Here is a 20,595-nt window from a genome sequence, read left to right on the forward strand (position 1 = left end):
TCTGCCCACAGTGGTCTGGGTCTTCCCACATCAATTAAGTTAATTAAGACAGTCCCTCACAGACATGCCAGTTGGTCATCCCAATGTAGACAGTCTTTCTTGAGACTTCAGATTGTGCCAAATTGAAGATTAAAACTGACCATCATATACAAATGCTACTTTGTGAGTAATGAGTGTTATTCATTAATGGCAAGTATATTTTGAGTTTGCGAGGCATTTTTCATACCCAAGTGTTGACAGAGATTTCTTTCCCGCCCAGTTCTGCAGCTGTTCAGTCCCAAACAAACACACAGAGGTCTACCTTAACTATAAACTGATTGGCCTATTAGCCCAGGCTTCTTATAACTCTTATAACTTATATTAGCCCATAATTCTAGTCTGTGTTAGCCACGTGGCTTGGTACCATTTTTGGCGAGGCAGTCACATGTTGCTTCCTCTCTGTCTAGGTAACAACTGCAGGCTGCATCTTTCCTCTTCCCAGAATTCTCCTGTTCTCGTTGCTACACCTCTACTTCCTGCCTGGCTGCTGGCCAGTCAGTGTTTTATTAAAATACAAGTGACAGGGTACAGACCATTGTCCCACAGCACCAAAGTATTGCTTCTTGTTTTGGTAGGAGAGACACATTTAAGCCTGTGAATATGTGAAGGTCACAGGACAATTTCTAGAAATCAGTTTTTCGCTTCTACCTTGTTATAAGGCAGGATCTCTCTTGTTTCTGTCACTGTGTTGTGCACTCCAGGCTAACTGATCCACAAGGTTCCAGTTAATCTTCCTGTCTCTACCTCTTGCCATGGGAAGGTAGAAATTACAGATATGCCACCACATCTAGCTTTTTACATAAATTCTAGATCTTGAACTCAGGTTCATGGGTTTTTTAATACCTACTGAGCCCTCATTTCTTAAAAGTCCCATTTGTGCTGGTTGGGTTTTGTCAATTTGACAGAAACATAGATATATCTGGGAAGCATGAATCTTAATTAAGAAAATACCTTCAAAAGATTGTCCTGTAAACAAGGCTATTAGGTTGTTTTTGATGTGGAAGCCCCACCACCACCACTCTGTGATGCCATCCCTGGACAGATGGTACTGAACAGTATAAGGAAAGCAGGCTATCCAGGACATGAGGAGCAAGCCAGGGAACAGCTGTCCTATGTGCCCTTTGCTTCAGTTTCTGCCTCTAGGTTCCTGCCTCAAGTTCCTGTGATGTGGAACTGTGAGCCGAAATAAGCCCTTTCCTCCCCAGGTTGTTTTGGGTCATTGTGCTTTATCACAGCAATAGAAAGTTAACTAAAATACCACTTTAATGCTCATTTCTTAAGTGAAGCTTATATGTCTGTCTTTATTTTTTTTAAAAAAAAAGTGACCAAGTAATATAAAAGTTGTAACATTTCTTCCTTCATCTTTTTAAGCTTAGATGACTCTGTGGCCAAATTCTACATGGTGGTAACTCCTACAGGAGCTATTGCAGACACTCCACAAAGGAGCCCAACATGCCATTCTGAATGTCCAAGTGGACATTTTATTTTATTTTTTTTTTGATTACCGCTCTAGTGAATTTTAATTGATATTTACTTGTTATATAAAGTTCACAGCAGAAAGGGCAATAATTCTCTGAATGCCAGAATTGCTTAATACAGTTTGGGTCCCGGGTAGTGGTAGTACATGCTTTTTTTTTTTTTTATTAAAGATTTCTGCCTCCTCCCCGCCACCGCTTCCCATTTCCCTCTCTCTCCCCCAATCAACTCCCCCTCCCTCGTCAGCCCAAAGAGCAATCAGGGTTCCCTGCCCTGTGGGAAGTCCAAGGACCACCCACCTCCATCCAGGTCTAGTAAGGTGAGCATTCAAACTGCCTAGGCTCCCACAAAGCCAGTACATGCAGTAGGATCAGATCAAAAACCCATTGTCATTGTTCTTGAGTTCTCAGTAGTCCTCATTGTCCGCTATGTTCAGCGAGCCCGGTTTTATCCCATGCTTTTCCAGACCCAGACCAGCTGGCCTTGGTGAGTCCCGATAGAACATCCCCATTGTCTCAGTGTGTGGGTGCACCCCTCGCGGTCCTGAGTTCCTTGCTCGTGCTCTGTCTCCTTCTGCTCCTGATTTGGACCTTGAGATTTCTGTCTGGTGCTCCAATGCAGGTCTCTGTCTCTGTCTCATTTCATCGCCTGATGAAGGTTAATATTCAGGAGGATGCCTATATGTTTTTCTTTGGGTTCACCTTCTTATTTAGCTTCTCTAGGATCACGAATTATAGGCTCACTCATCCATTGCTGGTGGGAATGCAAACTTGTGCAACCACTTTGGAAAGCAGTGTGGCGGTTTCTCAGGAAATTCGAGATCAACCTACCCCTGGACCCAGCAATACCACTCTTGGGAATATACCCAAGAAATGCCCTGTCATACAACAAAAGTACATGCTCAACTATGTTCATAGCAGCGTTGTTTGTAATAGCCAGAACCTGGAAACAACCTAGATGCCCTTCAATGGAAGAATGGATGAAGAAAGTATGGAATATATACATATTAGAGTACTACTCAGCAGTAAAAAACAATGACTTCTTGAATTTTGCATGTAAATGGACGGAAATAGAAAACACTATTCTGAGTGAGGTAAGCCAGACCCAAAAAGAGGAACATGGGATGTACTCACTCATATTTGGTGTCTAGCCATAAATAAAGGACATTGAGCCAAGTGGTTTTTATAATCATGGCACTAGCTCTGATTCTAGTTTCAAAGAACATAGGAAATGTCTCTGTAGAAGATACAAACACATCTGAGTTGTTCTCCTGAATTCTCTGTGTTCTTCAGTTCTTTAACCCAAGCTTAAGCAACATATCTATCCTCAGGGCGTTTTCCTGCCCTTGAAATCCTGTAAGTACTTGACTCATCCACTGCTTCTGTGTTCGCTGGTCACTAGGGAATCAGCCTCATTCCATGCTGGCCGGCTCAGGGGCTTGTGGCTGCTCTTCCTGGATGAAAGCTTTCTTCGGATACAATCAATTTAGCACAGATAGAGAAAGAATGGGCATCTCTGTAGAGGAAGGAGGCCAAGGTCTTTGTCCCACATAAAGACAAATATCCCAGGTCTTGGACACTTTTCTTGAGAACTCTCTAGTGATCGGATTTCCAACACATTAATTCTTCAGAAAGTGATTAAATTGGGGTGTTGTAGTTATAACACAAAGGGTTTGCTAAAGCTCTTGGATTGAGTATCCAAATTATCTGACCAGAGATGTTTTTGTTCGGGGAATATAGCTTATGCCTAGCGCATTACAGAATGTACTTTTGAAAACTTACACTTAAGGGAATGTGTACTTGGGTAGAAAAAATATGAGTTTAGAATTTGTGTGGTACAATATTCCACATTGTTTTCTACCTGTTAAACTAACATTCATACTGGAAGGTTGCCTGGGCCTGTGTAGTTCTGGTAGTCCATGTTTATTTTGTTTATCTGTACCTGATCATAAATATTAATGAGATTTTTGCTGTTTATTGGGGGTGTGAATTGGATCTCCTTATTGCTTGGTATTTTTTTGGTAAAGGCCGCTGGGGGTGGGTACTAACAGACTAAAGCTTAGGTTCTAGTTATTCAGATATATGTATATATTGGGAGCTAGGGGACCAGCTATATAATATATAATAGTTGTTTTAACTAGGGTACTCCCAAGGCAGCCCCATCATCTTATCAAGACAGTGTTCGAAATAGCCAGTTACAAAGTATGCTATCACCATGGCCTCGGTGTCTCTTCTGCTATCTTGTCCTGAAAATCTGCATTCATTTTCTCTCGCAGGTAGTTTTTGTCGTTACAGTTTTCTTGATCCTAATCATAAATTAAACAGTATGAAAGGAATGGCTCTCCGTGTCAGAAAGGGGTCATCATTATGTACAGGAGGATCCTGTCAGGGATTCTCCTAGCTCAGACCACAGCCCAGGTTTTGAAGACCAAGACCTACTTTTCTACCATGATTGCCATCTTTTGCTCTTTCTAAACAGGCATTGCACACCAAAAACTCTGGAAAATTCTTTTACAACAAATAAACAAAACATTTTAGGTTGTGGAGAACCAAAGCTCATTTGGTCTTCCCTAGAGAAGAGCACATCGATGGCTTGTCTAGTGCCAGATGACCATCCCTGAAAACATATGTGCAGATAGCTTTCTATTAGGTTATGTTTAGGAATATAGATGTATGTATCATGCATGCTACAACAATTACTGCTACAAAGAGGCCGTGGATTTGAAGGAGAGTAAGGAGTGACATAGGGAAGGGCTTGGGAAGAAGAAAGGGAAGGGAGAAATGTAATTATTTTTGAAAATTATTAGAACATCTTAGTTTTAATTGAGCAATGAAATTGAAAAGCAATATTTAGATACCTGGAAATAGGACTTGAAACTTGGTAGTGGGGCTAAAATAGAGTAGGGGCTCCTACCTAATCACAGGAGTCACCAGTGATAAAGACAGCAGAGAGGATGGGACAAACACAGGGTTACAGGAAGACTGGCTTGGATCAAAGCTTATTCCATTACCCACTGAAACATGGTTTTTAAAGCTAAGTTTCCATGTACGTGGCAGGTTTCTCCTGGCACCGAGGAGAATTGGCACTTTATTACATTAATCCTCCGTGGAATGTTACTTGTTCTCATGGGGCAGTGTCACCCAGGAAAAAAGAATTCCCAGAGAGAATAAGCAAATGCAGAACTGGTGAGTCCTGCTTCCTAGTTTCTTCCAGCTGTTCCCAGAAGTCAGACTGAATGGGAACTTGGCCTTCTGTTAGAACTCTGTTCCTAAATGGTGTCCCCATCAGATGGCCCAGCTGTGCTTATGTTTACAAAGGCTGAAGAAAATGGTTGTTTTTACTTTGATTGGTGAATTTAAAATACCCAAATATTGCTTGCTATGGAGGGGGATATAGAGGGCATTTTCTTTCGGACTGAGATTTTTAGGATGTATTATGAACATATTGAAAGAATTTCTTTTTTCCTTAAATTAAAGGAGCAGAGGGAGATAGGAATGCTGTTTTTCAGAACATACTGGGATTTTTTTATAATTGTTTGTGCATGAATGCTTTCACTTAAAGAAAGTGCAGTCAGCCCACAGTGAGAGTCCACCCCTCAGTATTAAACCAACATCAGAATGAAATCTTTGGGGGGAAAAAGTGTGCACTAAATTTTTCTTGCTTTTTCTTGCCATACACTGAAGAGATAAAGTATAGTGTGTATTTGCCTGGCATTTGCGTTGGATGCTATATTATTAATGGCCTACAGATGCTTTAAAGAACATGTGAGGACACTGAGAGGTGATATGCAAATATGTCATTTCACACAAAGAGTTCCAACATCTGCAGCTTTCCTCCTTCTGCAGCGTTGGGGAGGGGGAGTCCTGGAACAGGTCCCTGTGGAATCAAGAGGTGAGCTCGCGTTGATTCTGAGAAGGAACCACCAGCTGCAGAGCAGACCTGACTTGCCCTCCCAGATTTCAACCGAAGCAAATCCCGTCCCAGTTGAACTTATCTGTTGGTTTGTTTGTAAGATTACAACAAAGCCTGAGATTGGATTCCTCACCTGAATACTTCCTTGTTGACTGAATCCATTTAGACTCCCCTCTAATTTAGCAGAGTATTTTTATTAGAGCCAGGCGTACAAACATCAATTATCTAAGCTGCATCTAATTTCCTTCGCCATTTGTGTTCCGTCATTGGTTGCCAGTGGATTAGAAGACATGATTAGAATTCAGCAGGAAAATATCAACAAAAATGAGAAACCAACTCTTGAAAAAATTGATGCTTAGACAGGAGCAATAGTGTTCAGAATTAAATAAGCATGTTTTTAAAAGGGGTCCTTATCTCACACAATATAAACATGCTTGCTTGAGTTTTATCAGCCTGATGCCCAGTGCAGTGGCACTAAATTAGCATACCAAATTATAATGGACAGAAATAAAGCTGTAGCCGATTTGCTGTGCTCCATATCTATCTATCTATCTATCTATCTATCTATCTATCTATCTATCTATCATTGTGTTTAACACAAAGCTTTATTGTAGATAGATATGGAGAGAGAGATACTGCATTGTTATGTGTGTTTCTGTATCCATGTATGTACATGTGCAGGTGTGCTAACCTGTGCATACACTTGTGGAGGTCAAAAGCCAACTTTGGTTTCTTCTCTTACCCTCCACCTCATCTGTCTGTCTGTCTGTCTGTCTATGGTGGTCTTTCACTGAACCTAGAGCTTACTGTTTCAGCTAGGCTGGGTGACATTGAGCCCCAGGATTCTCCTGACTCTGCTCTTTCAGCATCAGACTTACAGGTTCATGTTCATGCTGCCATGCCAAATTCAGATCTCCATGCTTATACAGCAAGCACGTTACCCACCGAGCCCTACCTCCCACCCCCAGCCTGCTGTAGCATGTTTTAAATGAAGTGTAGTAAGAGAACCATCCCCCAGCCTGCTATAGTATATTTTGGATGCCACATAGTAACAGAGCCTCCCCCAGCCTGCTGTATTATCTTTTAAATAGAGCATAGTACTTAATCATTTGTAGCAGCCATCGCAAAATGGCCATGACTCAGAGAACCTTCTTTCGCTCACTGCGATCACTGGTCAGAATGGGAAGAGAATAAAGAAAGCAGAGGTTCCGTTTGTGGATTTGTGAATGGTATAGTTTTTGTTCTTGTTTTGTTTCATTTCAATGATTAGTAGTGGAGTTGGAATGGACGTACCTCTGTTTTGGTCTTCTTAGATAGCCTGGGTACCTGTGGTTGTCAGTGATGGCCAGAAAATAATGCAACATGGTCACCTTAAAATCTGAAGAGTGCTGTCGGAGAAATCGCAGAGGATTCAAGGAAAAGGGGGTGAAGGCAGGAAGAGGGGTGATAGCACCCTTGCAGTGGGTTTGAGAAGAACTGAATGAAGCAAACCAGGAGTTAGTCAACTTACAGTCCAAACCAGCCCCCACTACTTGTGTTAAGAAAGTTTATTGGAACACACACACACTTTTTCACTTATGTAGTATCCCTGACTGTTGCTGCAATGACCAGGCTGTGTCACTGAGGAAGAACCTGGCTCCCCGAGCCCAGAAGGGTTACTAATTCATCCCTAATGGAAAGTGACTAACTCCTGATGCACCCTGCCGGCTGAACCAAGACTGCCAGTTCTTGCAGACGGCCCAGAATGTGGCACGTGTATGGAAACAGACTCACTGGCATGAGCTGTGCCAGCTGTGGGCAGTGTTTAGTTTCTCCCCGAGCCTCAGTTTGACCAAAAATGGAAGTAATGCAGCTTGTCTTGTGAGTTTAATATAACTGTATTGTGGATGCTGGATACATGTGAGCTCCCCACCTGGTCTCACTGAAATGCACAGGCTTCTTCTCAGCGCTCACCTAACAGTGAACCCCATGAGCCTTCATGGCATGATGCTGGGGGCAGCCCCTCAGCCTTTCCCAGGTGTGCATCCTCTGGTCCTCTTTCCCTGCTCTTGATCCACCTGCCTTTTCTGTCTGTAGCCCTTGCTTACATGGCGGAGAGGCCTGTCCACTCAAATGTGTTTCCCTCTGGTTCTCTCGGTGGCTGTGCTTCTTCACTCCGTAACCTAGCAGAGTTTGCAATTTCAGATGCAGATAAAGACCACTTTTGTCTGATTTGTAATTATTTTCCCGCCAATCCAGATGGTTATAGGAGTGCCTAGCTCCAAGCGGACCCTCAAGGATATCTATTAAATAGATAGCCTGTTTTCTTTTGAGCAGTGACACATTGGCATTTAACGAAAGAGACTGCTGGTACTACTAAAGAAAAAGAAGTATGTTTTTGGTTCAACATAATTTACATAATCTAACCTCATGTTTCTTCACCTCTGTGAGTCTCATCTGCTTTCATCTGTGAAATAAAGTGACTATTGTGTACCGACCATATTGATAGCTGGATTAACATAATAAAAAACAATATTAAGCCTTACATGTCTCGGAGTCTTATAATTTTGCTAGTATTAAAGAACGCTTGCTAATTATTAGGCTATAGCGCCAATGGTTTTCACTACTCTCAGTTCCCTTATCTATAAGTTGAGGGTGAAAATTATACCGCCTGTGTGATACTAATTTGTCAGTCAAGTAACGTAGTGAGCCTGCCATCTCCTAGTAAATAGAGAAGTTTTGTTTGTGAAACTTCATATATTCATTCTTCATTATGGGCTTCCCAGACACGTGCAAGCTACGGTAAGAATCTCCTTGGTAGTTAAGTTCACAGCTCCCTTGCGACCCCCACTATCGTGTGTGCAGATGTGTCCTGTTGTTATCACTCTGCATTAACGGCATGTTCTGCTGGAGCAACAGCTTCAGAGCTTCTGGAGCATTGCAAACACTCGTGTAGGAATTCATCTGGCAAGAACTCCTAATGTTCATCAACTGCAGCCGAGGGGTTCATTGTTGGGTTTTGTTTTTGTTTATTTTGGTGTTGAGGGGAGCTTAGCAAATAGCAGTAGCTTCGACTTTTGAAGTTCATTCTTTTTAATTATGGACTGTAATCTGTGGCCAGCATGTGTTTTCAAAACCAAACCCACAGGGACATTAGAGGTCTTATGTTTGGGTGGCCCAGCCACCGACACAGCTGCCAGCTGTTGTCCTGAACTCTGCTGTGCGGGCAACTGCCTGGGACCTGGGGACTTGGGCTCTATCTGGCACCTTCACTGCCTTCTTCGATGATCTTTACTTTGTTCAACAGTAAATAGCAACTCTGAGGATTCTCACCCAAAAGTTGGAAATGCCCCTGTCCATCTAAACACTTGAGAATCTGCTAGGAGCAGCTCTGAAGATTTATAGCGAGCTACAGCACAGGTGGGGGAGGTGTGTTCTTGTTGCTGTCATTGTCATCATCATTGTTGCTGTTGTTTTAAGTTCTTCATGCCAAAAATCAGACAGACAGTAAGAAGTTAAAAGCTGCTTTTGCTATTATCATAGAACAGCAGCTTGTGGTTGTAAAATGAATGAATTTGTGAAGCACCATTGAAAATGTGACATGCTTTATAAATGCTAAATAATAATAATGATGTCACAAGGCTTTCATTTTTAAACTGTCTTAATTTCATTCTCAGTTTGAGCTAGCAGATTACAGTAGTTAATTATAGAAATTGGCCCAGAGTGAAACCTTAAATCAGATTTCCATTAAAGTGCATGACTGCAGCAAATTACTCTATAGTGGGAAAGAAGCTGAGAGTTGCAGAGTCTGCTAGGAGGGGATCTCCTGACCCAGCAGGCACCTTTTTCTGCCAGGCTCCATGGGACCCTCTGTGTCCTGAGCAGACCCATGTCCTAAGCCAGGCCACCTGTGTATATCTGCTGTCGCTTTTCCTATGGAAATGCTTCCCATGGAAGCTGCTGTCAAACCTCGCTGCTGTTCAGCTCTGAAAATGGGAGGAGTAGGCCAAAGAAGCCACACTCTTGGCCCTGGATCTCATTCAGGCCACATTCTCCTGCATTGCCTCAGGTTACCTCCCAGGTGAGGCTGTTTCTCCAGAAGTTGCATTGGGTGCCATCTCTGCCTCTGTCCTGGGGCTGAACACTGGCCAAATGTGTTGCTTTCCTTTCAGAGACAGGCTGTTCTGTGAGGAGAACCTGTGTTTAACGCTGGACTCCTGCTGAGCACAGTGAGTCACTGTTATGTGAGAGGCTCATGGGACTTGACACCCGCTGAGACAGTCACAGCTTGTGTTTGACACTCACTCCAGGGCATTCACTCACTAAGTGGACTTGTCACAGGGTCACAGACATCATCTCTCTCTCACGCCTTCCACGGCTGCCTGGTTAGATGAATTCACTAAGTTTGCGTGAACTATATAGAACAATCACGTAGTTTCAGATACATTAAGCACATTGACTCCCTGTAACTCGGTGAGATGCTGACACATGAACTTGCCCTTACAGTGTAGAGGTCACAGGTACCAGTGTGCTGTACTGGAATGCTAGACTCTTCCTCATAAATGCTAGTGAGCGCCTCTACAGCTGTCTCAGACCCCATAGAGGCATCATTGCTCATGAGTGCTTTTCTCCTATTCCTCTGGCAAGTTCCCCTCCATCCCACAGTTATTTGGAAATGACTGCTCTACTAAGCATCAGTGCTAGCAGCATTTAGTAGTTGTTATTAGAAAGCAGGCTTCTGCTTACCAGTTAGCATGCTGTGAGTGGAAATGGGAGGTTTCTTTCTTGGGAGTAGCCCCAGTCCCTAACTGGCTTGAAAATATTGCTTATTTATTTTATTACTAAGCCGTCGCCTTTTTATTAAAGTTTAATAAAGTCACTGTGCTCCTATTATATTATTGGAAAAGGTTTCCTGTTCATAGTCTGGATAGTCGTCTAATAGTGTCGTTGCCTGCTGGAGAAATCATGTATAACTATCATTAACCGTGTACGCTGAGAGCAACTGTATTAGTAGTGCACAGGTACCATCATCGCATTGACGCCCTTCCCCTAGTCTTATATGGACCAGGGACTGTTACTCTCATCCCACAGATGAGGAAGCCATATTCGGGAGAAGTTATGTAGCTTTACCAGGTTGTAGCCTCAGCAGCCAGCATGGATGAACAACCAGTAGATTGTGAGCTGGGCACTGCAGTGTATTGGCTTTGTTACCTTCAAGTCCAGATGGCCAACCTCACTTACTAATGGGCAGGGTTCTGGGGCTATCAGAACAGAAAGCTGAGAATTCCTGTATGACACATTCTAGAGTTAAGTGCTATAGAAATGTGATGTATTCTTTTCTCCTTTGTTGTCTGCAGTTTATTTATCATACAGAGCCCATAGGATCTAAACTGGCATGCAATGTGTAGATACATGCTTTGCAATTAGTGTTGCATGGTGTAATTGCCACTGCATTGTTGGAGTTTTGATGCCTCAAGCTTGATGAATAACTATTTTCCGTGGGTATTATTAATTACTCTACATAATGAATTATCTTCATTATCTCATTCTTTGTGTTAATTATACAGGATTTTTCTTATACCTACTTATCAAGTACGATATTCTTTTTACCTGTGTGCCTCTGAATGTGGACTCTGCACAAACAAGTGAACATGATGGGGTTAAATTTACATTTTGTGAAAATTCCTGTTAGCAACTTGACTCTTTTTATAATGGTTATATCTCTCTCTCTTTTTTTAATCTGTCTGGATTCTGAGAATGTGCCACCAGCATATTAGAAGGCTGTTAAGAAGCATGGCAAGGTCGGAGTCTTTACCTGTTTATGCAGACAACCCATACTAAGTTCCAAGTTTTAAGTTCTTATATTAGGCACAAGAACAAAATTTAAGGACACATCATAAAGAATAGAAAAATAAGTACAAAATTTTTAAATGATGCTTTCATTTGAAAATAAAATAATAAACCAGTTCCAAGTAACAGTGTTTAAGAAACCTAGAGGGCAGCATATTATAAATAGAGAATGGAGCAGGAACTGGACTCATTTTGGGATCTGTATCGGTTCATGAGACTGGGTGGTAATGTGGGTTAATAATGTTGTTTACCTGCCGTTACTTATTTGTCACTGAAGCTTCAGCCCTGTGACATTCTTGCATATTTTCAGTACTTCTTGCCCTGTGTAAAAAGTAACAGAAATTAAGAAGCCTTACTTAACTGTTTCAACTGTTACTTAACCAGTTGATTTGAGACTGCTCTGCCCAAATTCTGATGAAACTTTCCTGTTTGGCATTTTAGGTGGAAGCTATCCTCGTCAATATCTTTGGTGGAATTGTCAACTGTGCCATCATTGCCAATGGGATCACCAAAGCCTGCCGAGAGCTAGAACTCAAGGTGCCCCTGGTGGTCCGGCTTGAAGGTGAGTCCCAGGATCCCAGCACTAGACCCTTGCGCTGGCATGTGCCCAGCATGCTCTAGGCTCACAAACTGCCTGAGGTGACAGGAAACTGGGCTTAATGAGGGGCAGCAGACTCAGTATTCCAGGACTTCTCTGGGCTCCAGCAGGTGAGTGCAGCTGCAGCTCCTCAGACGCTCACAGTGGACTTAGGTCAGTCCAGATTAGCAGTTCCACAGCAAAGGCCTTGCATTGCAGAGGCCAGTCTGATACCCAGCATATGTGCTCTCTTGTCACATACGTTCAGTCCCAGGTATAACTAGTTTATAATGTAGGCCCAGTAAGAAAGCCACAGTAGCTAGACGTAAAATAGAAAACTGCAACATTATAGTGCAATTAAAATTAAGTGAATTCGGCCAGGAGGCAGAGGCAGGCAGATCGCTTGAATTCGAGGTCAGCCTGGTGTACAAAGTGAGTTCCAGGACAGCCAGAACTACACAGAGGAACCGTATCTCGGGGCGGGGAGAGTGGAGATTAAGTGACTTCGGTTTCTTTCTCTTAAGAGTCAAGGAAAGTAATATTTTTCATGATTGTAAAATTGCAAGAAACTGATACTGTGGAAAGGGAAACCAAAGATCAAGGGAGATTATTTGTATGTGTGTGTATCTGTATATAGAATATCTTTGTACACATAGCTTTTACATCTTTAATAAGACCAGTGGTGGTATTTTACAGCTCCCTTTCCTACCTCTGTTAATGTGTTCTTCTGTATTAACTCCTGTACGACTCTGTCTTAAGAAGAAGGTCTAGCCTAAGACACATGCATTTGGACATAGGAGGGGAGTGCCTTGGTTGGGGGGGAGGGTTGTTTTGTTTGAGGGGAGCTTTTGTTTTGTTTGAAATGGGATCACACTATGTGGTCCAGGCTGGCCTTGAACTTGCTGTGTGACCCAGTCTAATCTAGTATTCAGAGTCCCCCAGCTCCAGCCTCCTGAGGACTAGGATTCCAGGTGCACAGCGCCACATCCAGCTGAAGTGATTTATCGTCATCTCTTCGTGTAGCTGTGAATTTCTTTGTTGATCCTGTAGTGAAAGTCTCAGGCAGTGTCCTTACTGAAATAGGAAGGCCTCTCAATGAAGTTCTCATACCTGCTATTTCTAGTTGCTCAGTGCCTCTCGTGCTATGAGTTCACCCATGCACGTGGCATAACCTCATGCTCTGATAATTTATTTATTTTAGTTATGCATATATTCCAAAGGTGACACATTTTGAAATACAATGCCACCAAATCTGCGTTTGTTACTGTCAACAACACTCCTATCAGGACAGCTCTCGAAGTATTGGGAAGCTGTGAAGTTCACAGTGGCAGAGACATTTTCAAGAGCTTGAAATTTCAGTTTAAAATATAAAATAGTTGTTGTCCTTTAAATGACAAGCTCACTTCACTCATTTGAGAAAATATCTCAATATAACCAAGCCTGAATAGCACAGTGTGTTGATTGGTCTCTGGGGAATGTGACTCACTCAGGCCCGTGCTTCTGCGCAGGAGCACATCTCCGTAGAGACAGCCACCACAGTTAATCAAGTAGCTTAGCCCGATGCCCAGGTGCAGAAGTGCTTCCTGTAAATGTCCGGTTTGATTGAGTAGGACATCAAAAAGTGCTCAAGGGCCAAGGCTTAATAAAATTAATATTCTTTTTACCATCCATCACTTGAAACCTGGTTTTTATGGTGAGTGTGTGGTAAAATATCAGTAATCACTAGTTCTTTGTAGCCTTTGCCTTCCTTCCATGCTAATGCATCTGCAGCTTCACCCACCATCACATAACTGTCATGGTAACTGCATCAGCACCAAAGTCAACCCAGTCCTACTGTCATTCATTAGTACCAATATGTGACAGTCAATTTAGCATAGAGAACCTTCCCATATTTGAGGGACATTTTAATATGGAAACTCCAGAAAGCCATCCACATTGCCATTGCATTCTGGTTGTAATAGTCAGCAGCCCCTATGAGTTGAATTCTTCAGTATCACCTTAGGGAAAGCCTAGGTTCCTCAGGCCGTGGGCTGGGGTTCTGCAGAGATGAAATCTGTATTTGACAGCACTTTGCATCCCATCCCCTGATGGAGAGTCCAGAGGCACTGCAGCCGGCTTGTCTGTCTCCTTTATCTCTCCTCTCTCTCCGCAGCACAGCTTTTTCCTCTCCTGAAACGGCCTACCTGTGACCCAAGTTCAGGACAGCAGGGACTTGACAGAAACAGTGATCACAGGGGGAAGTAGGGTGCAGAAACTCCAGGCAGCAAAGCTCAGTGTGGACACTAGAACATTGTACAGAATTCCCTCACTGTAGAAGTTCAGAGACAGCATAATTGATTTCTGTAAAACTAATAAAGGCCCATGATTGGTGACACTCCAATGCAGAAAGCTGGCCAAGGAGTTAATGAGGTCATCAGCATTGGTTCTAATTCTGATTAAAACGTTGATGTCAAATTGTTTTTAGATTTGAAGTGACCCTTGCCCCTCATGTTGTAAAAGCCAACTTCTGAGCTTGTGCTCATGGGGGGAGTAGATCTCTCTAAGCAAATCATATTAGTGTCTGACACTTGGAAATAATTAGAAGTATTCCTGCAGTGGACTTACTTTTTCCCAGCTATCCTTCTGGGCCATAAGTATTATTATGTACATAATTATTATTTGTACATTTGCAGAAAATAAATTACTTCCTTTTAGTTTTCTTTAAAAATTGAAAATGGGCTGGGGTAATAGCTCAGTCAGTATGCCTCCAAACCCGAGTTTGATTCTTTTCACACTGCGCTTAGTATTCCAGAAGTATTCAGTGATACATGGGACCTGAGAGGTAGACTTGTAGACATATGCACAGCAACACACCCAAGATTATCTCCCTAAACAGTCTGGTGTTTGTTTAGAAGTCTGTTTGAGATAAGAGAGAAAAGCTTTGACATTTCTGAGCTTGTTAGACAATCAGATTTGCATCATTTAAGTAAGCATTCTTCTAAAGTCTATGCCTGTGTTTTGTAATTAGTTAATTAGCTCCTGAGAATGCCCTGCACAGGTCGTAGAGCTTTAGCCACCAAGGAGGATGAGTAGAAATACGAAAGGTTAGCATGGGAAATGCAGCAGAAAAGTGATAGAACACGGCAATGCACTCAACATTGCTAAGGGGTCGCCCTCATAGAACCTGCTCCCCCCTTTTTAGCAGGTTCTTGGGGGCCCCAGACAGCCTGGATCACTGAAAATTTGGAAACACTAATGTTATCATAATGTCTGTGTCCTGGAACACTGGAAGAGATGACTCAAGACAAGCCTAGAGTAAACACTGTCTCCCCAGACTGATGGAGGCCGAGGTGATGTTTCCACTACCCTTACTGTACTCTGGTTTCTCTTCTGTCATAAGCACCTTATACTGAGAGGGAAGAGGCAGGTGAATTTGGAATTTCTGAAGTTCTAGCAAGCTTTCTCTACTTTCACTATACAAATTGGCATCTTGTGTGATCAGTGTTCTTGGAAAGATGTAAGCTCTCACACCAACACAGCAGAACCTACAGCACGTGCAATATCTCACCCAGCCTAATACCACAAGACCCTTCCCAAACTGATGGTTACCACAGTAAACAGGTGCATAAGACGTTCTCTCTCACTGTGACCTGAGCTCTGACCATTGATAACAAAACGCAGAATTTGGAGTAGGTACAAGCCAGAAAGGCCCCTCTACTGGCTGGTTTTGTGTATCAACTTGACACAAGCTAGAGTCATCAAAAAGGAAGGAGCCTCAATTAAGGAAATGCCTCCTTGAGATCCAACTGTAAGGCATTTTCTCAATTAGTGATCATTGGGGGGAGCAGCCCATGGTGAGTAGTGCCATCTCTGGGCTGGTGGTTCTGGGTTCTATAAGAAAGCAGGCTGAGCAAGCCAGTAAGCAACTCTCCTTTATGGCCTCTGCAGTGGTGAACAGCAATATGGATATGTATACTGAATAAACTCTTTCATCCCTAACTTATTTTATCGTCTATAAAAGAAACCCCTAACTAAGACAGCCCCATAATAATCTAAAGTGAACCAGGCTAGTGCTATGTCAACTAAGGAAACACAGATTCCTGTGAAGCATATCTCTCTCTCTCTCTCTCTCTCTCTCTCTCTCTCTCTCTCTCTCTCTCTCTCTCTCTCTCTCTCTCTTTTAGAATGTAATCTTTTTTCCACTTTTATATTTTATTTTTTTAAAAAAGAAAACAAACTATCTTTTTTCATTTTACATACCAATCCCAGTTCCCACTCTCTCCCTCCTCCCATTCCCCCATTCCCTTCACCTTCCCCCCACCCCCATCCACTCATCAGAAAGGGCAAGGCACATTGCTTTGAGGAAGGACTAAGGCCTTCTGTACTGTACTATTTCTAAGCTGAGCAAGGTATGCCTCCAAAGAGAATGGGTTTCAAAAAGCTAGTACAAGCCTGGTGCCACTGCCAGTGGCCCAGCAGTCTATCCCAGCTATACAACTCTCAGAGGGTCTAGATTGGTCCTGTGCTGCTTCTTTCCCTGTCCAACTGGAGTTAATGAGCTCCCATTAGCTCAGGTAAGCTGTTTCAGGGGGGTTCTCCACCGTGGTCTTGACCTCTTTGCTTGTATTCTCACTCCTCCTACTCTTCAACTGGACTTTGGGAGCTCAGCCCAGTGCTCTGCTATGGGTCTCTGCCTCTGTTTCCATCAGTTGCTGGATGAAGGTTCTTTGGTGACATTTAAGATAGTCATCAATCTGACTAAAAGGCAAGGCCACTTCGGGTACCCTCTCTACTGTGGTTTAGGGTCTTAGCTGGGGTCATCTTTGTGGATTCTTGGGAATTTCTGTAGTGCCAGGTTTCTTGCAAGTCCCATAATGGCTCCCTCAATCAAAATATCTATTTCCTTGCTCTCCTTCTCTATCCTTCCCCAATCTTGGCTATCCTGTTCCCTTCAAGTTCCCCCCCCTCCCCTTCTCACCTTTTCCTCCCCTTCCATTCTCCCTTCTCCCTCTAACCCCCATGTTCACAATTTTGTCAGGAGATCTTGTCTATTTTGACTTTCCAGGGGGATCTGTATGTGTTTCTCTTAGGGTTCACCTTGTTACTTAGCTTCTCTAGGGTTGTGGATACTCAATATCTTTTGCTTTGTAGTTAGTATCTACTTATGAGTGAGTACATACCATGTTCATCTTTTTGGTTCTGGGTTATGTCACTCAGGATGGTTTTTTCTAGTTCCATCCATTTGCATGCAAATTTCAAAATCTCATTGTTTTTTACTGCTGAGTACTCCATTGTGTAAATGTATTACATGTTCTTCATCCGATCTTCAGTTTAGGGTCATCTAGGTTGTTTCCAGGTTCTGACTATTACAAACAATGCTGCTATGAACATAGTTGAACAAATGTCCTTGTGGTGTGATTGAACATCCTTTGGGTATATGCCCAAAAGTGGTATTGCTGGATTTTGAGGCAGGTTGATACCCAATTTTCTGCAATACTACCATACTGATTTCCAGAATGGTGGTGCAAGTTTGCACTCCCACCAGCAATGCATCCTTTCCAGCATGAGCTATCATTGGTGTTTTTGATCTTAGCCATTCTGACAGTTGTAAGATGAGATCTCAGAGACATTTTGATTTGCATTTCCCTGATGGCTAAGGTGTTGAACATTTCATTAAGAGTGTTTTGGCAACTTGAGATTCTTCTGTTGAGAATTCTGTTTAGATCTGTACCCTAGTTTTAATTGGATTACTTGGTATTTTGAGGTATAATTTCTTGAGGTCTTTATATATTTTGGAGATCAGTCTCCTGTCTGATGTAGAGTTGGTAAAGATGTTTTCCCATTCAGTAGACTGCCTTTTTGTATTATTGACTATGTCCTTTGCTTTACAGAAGCTTCTCAGTTTCAGGAGGTCCTTTTTATTGGTTGTTGTTCTCAGTGTCTGTGCTACTGGTATTATATTTAGGAAGTGGTCTCCTATGCCCATGCATTGAAGGCTACTTCCCATTTTCTCTTCTATTAGGTTCAGTGTGGCCAAATTTATATTGAGGTCTTTAATACATTTGGACTTCAGTTTTGTGCATAGGGACATATATGGATCTATTTTCATTTTTCTACGTGTTGATAACCAGTTATTCCAGCACCATTTGTTGAAGAAAAATATGACTCTTGAGCTGAGTGCTTGTGGCTCATTCTCTTTTATCATTATGCACCTCATTTAATTTTTAATTTAACTTTTAATCTAATATATAAAAACACAATAGCTATACATACGTATGGGGTAGAATGGCATGTCTAAAACATGTATACATTGTATAATGTTTAAATCAAGTGAAGCTATGTGCACCTCAACTATATCATTCTTTATGGTGGAAACATTTTATTCTGTCTTTATGAAAAATATTAACATTGTTATCCATAGTTACTTTATGCAATTAGTATCCAATAATTAGCCTTGTCCCTATCTCTATGTACCCTTCCAGCTAATGGTGCCCACCATTCTACTCTGGAATGTGTCTTTAGTATCTGTCTGTCTGTCTTCTGTCTATCATCTATACATATAATGGGGGGTGGGCACGCGTGCATACATGTTTATCTATTGGCCCCTTTTTACTCATTATTGACTACTGTAATTAGAAAGTATGACAGAAGTAACTTTTTATTGTTTTTTAACGTTTAATCTAATACTTACAAACAGTGGTGTTTTGGTTTTTTTGTTATGCTTTGTCTTTTGAGACTGTTTTTGTGTGTGTGAGAGAGGACTAGCTATGTAGCCAGTGACCTTTAACACCTAATCTTTCTACCTACCTATACCTCCAGAGGGCTAGGATTATAGGCATGCATGTCATGCCCAGCCCCAAGTAAATACTATAAAATAAATACTACAAATGGGGAATTTCCAAATTGAATCTGGATGGATAAGATCTGAATTATTGACAAGGAGGAAGAGAAAATTATTGGATGAAGGTCAGAATTCATACCTGGGAGTTGGAACTGTGCTTGTGTCACTGTAGGAACTGAAGCCCAGGCCCTGGATAGGTGATAAGGACATCATGGAGAGAGTGGGGGCTTTGCACCAATCTGTAAGAGAACAGAGTGAAGAATGAAGCTGTTATCCAGAGTCTTCAGCACTGGCTAGAGTCTCAGGCAGAGCTGTCATGTCAAGAACAAAGTGGAGGGCAGACGAATAGGGAGAAACACACACACACACACACACACACACACAGAGAGAGAGAGAGAGAGAGAGAGAGAGAGAGAGAGAGAGAGAGAGAGAGAGAACACAGAGGGAGCCTGGGAGCTTTAAGTCTAAGGACCAATGTTGACAGAGATCCCACAGCCGAATTCAGTCCCAAAGAAACACGCAGAGGTCTACATTAATCATAAACTGGTTGGCCTATTAGCTTAGGCTTTTTATTAACTCTTTCTTATATTAGCCCATTTCTTATATTAGCCCATTTTTCTTGTCTACATTAGCCACGTGGCTTGGTACCTTTTACAGCGAGGCAGTCACATCTTGCTTCCTCTGCATCTGCGTGACAACTGCAGACTGACTCTTTCCTCTTTTCAGAATTCTGTTCTCATTGCCCCACCTCTACTTCCTGCCTGGCTACTGGCCATTCAGCATTTTATTAAACAAGTGCAAGAAACAAATCTTTACAGGGTGAAACCATTGTTCCACAGCAGACCAGGATTCCAGTGGCATGGCAATGACCCAGAGAACAGGTAGAGATCAGGGAAGAATGACATGGGAAATCATTTCACTAGGGATGTGGGAGAGTGATGTGTGGTCAAGCAGTTCCACCAGAACTGGAACAAACATGAATCCCTGCTGGCATTAGCCCTGACTCAGTGCTCCTGAAGGCTGAGACACTCCAGCCCCTGTATGTCTGATCCACACAACTGTGAGAATTCTAATAACCAAGAGAGCAAGTGTTTCCAAAGCCAGATGGCCTGCTAGGTTAATAGTGTCTATTTCCTGTAAATAATGGAACAGCCTGCTTGTTTGCTTTTTGTTTGTGTGGAAAACCCCGCCTCCCTGTTTAAATCTCACACCTTCACCATCCATCTCATGACCACTCTGGGCCACACACAACGTACTGGAAGCATCCTGAAAAGGGAAGTTTTTGCCCATCAAGCCTGGCTCGCTTCGTCCGGATTTTGTGTGCCAAGTCCTTGTTCTCTGCTGTATGCTGATTACAAACGGCCTTTCTCTCCTTTGAAAACGATACCATCACAGTTCCATGCCTTGCTGAGCAAATGAATGTCTGCAGTGTCTCAACCAGCCAGGACCCAGGGTCATTTTATCTAAAAGACTTCTGGGTAACAGCCACGTGCCAGGGAGAGCTTGAACCCTTGTAAACAGCCACGTGCCAGGGAGAGGTTGAACCCTTGTAAACAGGAGCATGGTTGCTGAATGAAGCCTTTCCTTCCTGGACTGTACACAGAACCCTGTAAAATTCACCTGTTCAGCATGCTCTGTGGTACTGCTGAGAAGTGTACCCATAATGGACAATTGTATCTGGTGTTACAGGTGTGTTCTAGCAAAGCTGTAGCTTCTGTGTCCATTTCTACAGTTCCGTGGTGCCCACATTTGTAACACCTTCAGTGTTTTTCTAACAATGCATTCTTCCATGGAAGTCTGCCCTACATTCCTACCTCTCTTAGGTACCTGGGGAAGAATTTGCTCTTTTATCAGGTGTGTATTATGATTCTGAGTTGAGCTCATTAATAATGACAACTAATAATAACCATTATAAGCCCAGAAAGTTTCCCTTAGCCAGTTC

General features: G+C 42.5%; 1 protein-coding gene across 1 annotated transcript in view; it reads left to right on the top strand.

Annotated features, from left to right (window-relative positions):
- Positions 1-20,595, top strand: part of Suclg2 (succinate-CoA ligase GDP-forming subunit beta) — a 271,761-nt gene that overhangs the window by 229,059 nt on the left and 22,107 nt on the right. The window contains exon 10 of the mRNA XM_075983395.1: positions 11,698-11,818. Within this exon, the coding sequence (XP_075839510.1) occupies positions 11,698-11,818 (121 nt within the window). The remainder of the gene's footprint in view (positions 1-11,697; positions 11,819-20,595) is intronic.

This window comes from Microtus pennsylvanicus, chromosome 8, assembly GCF_037038515.1.
Source record: "Microtus pennsylvanicus isolate mMicPen1 chromosome 8, mMicPen1.hap1, whole genome shotgun sequence".
Taxonomy (NCBI): domain Eukaryota; kingdom Metazoa; phylum Chordata; class Mammalia; order Rodentia; family Cricetidae; genus Microtus; species Microtus pennsylvanicus.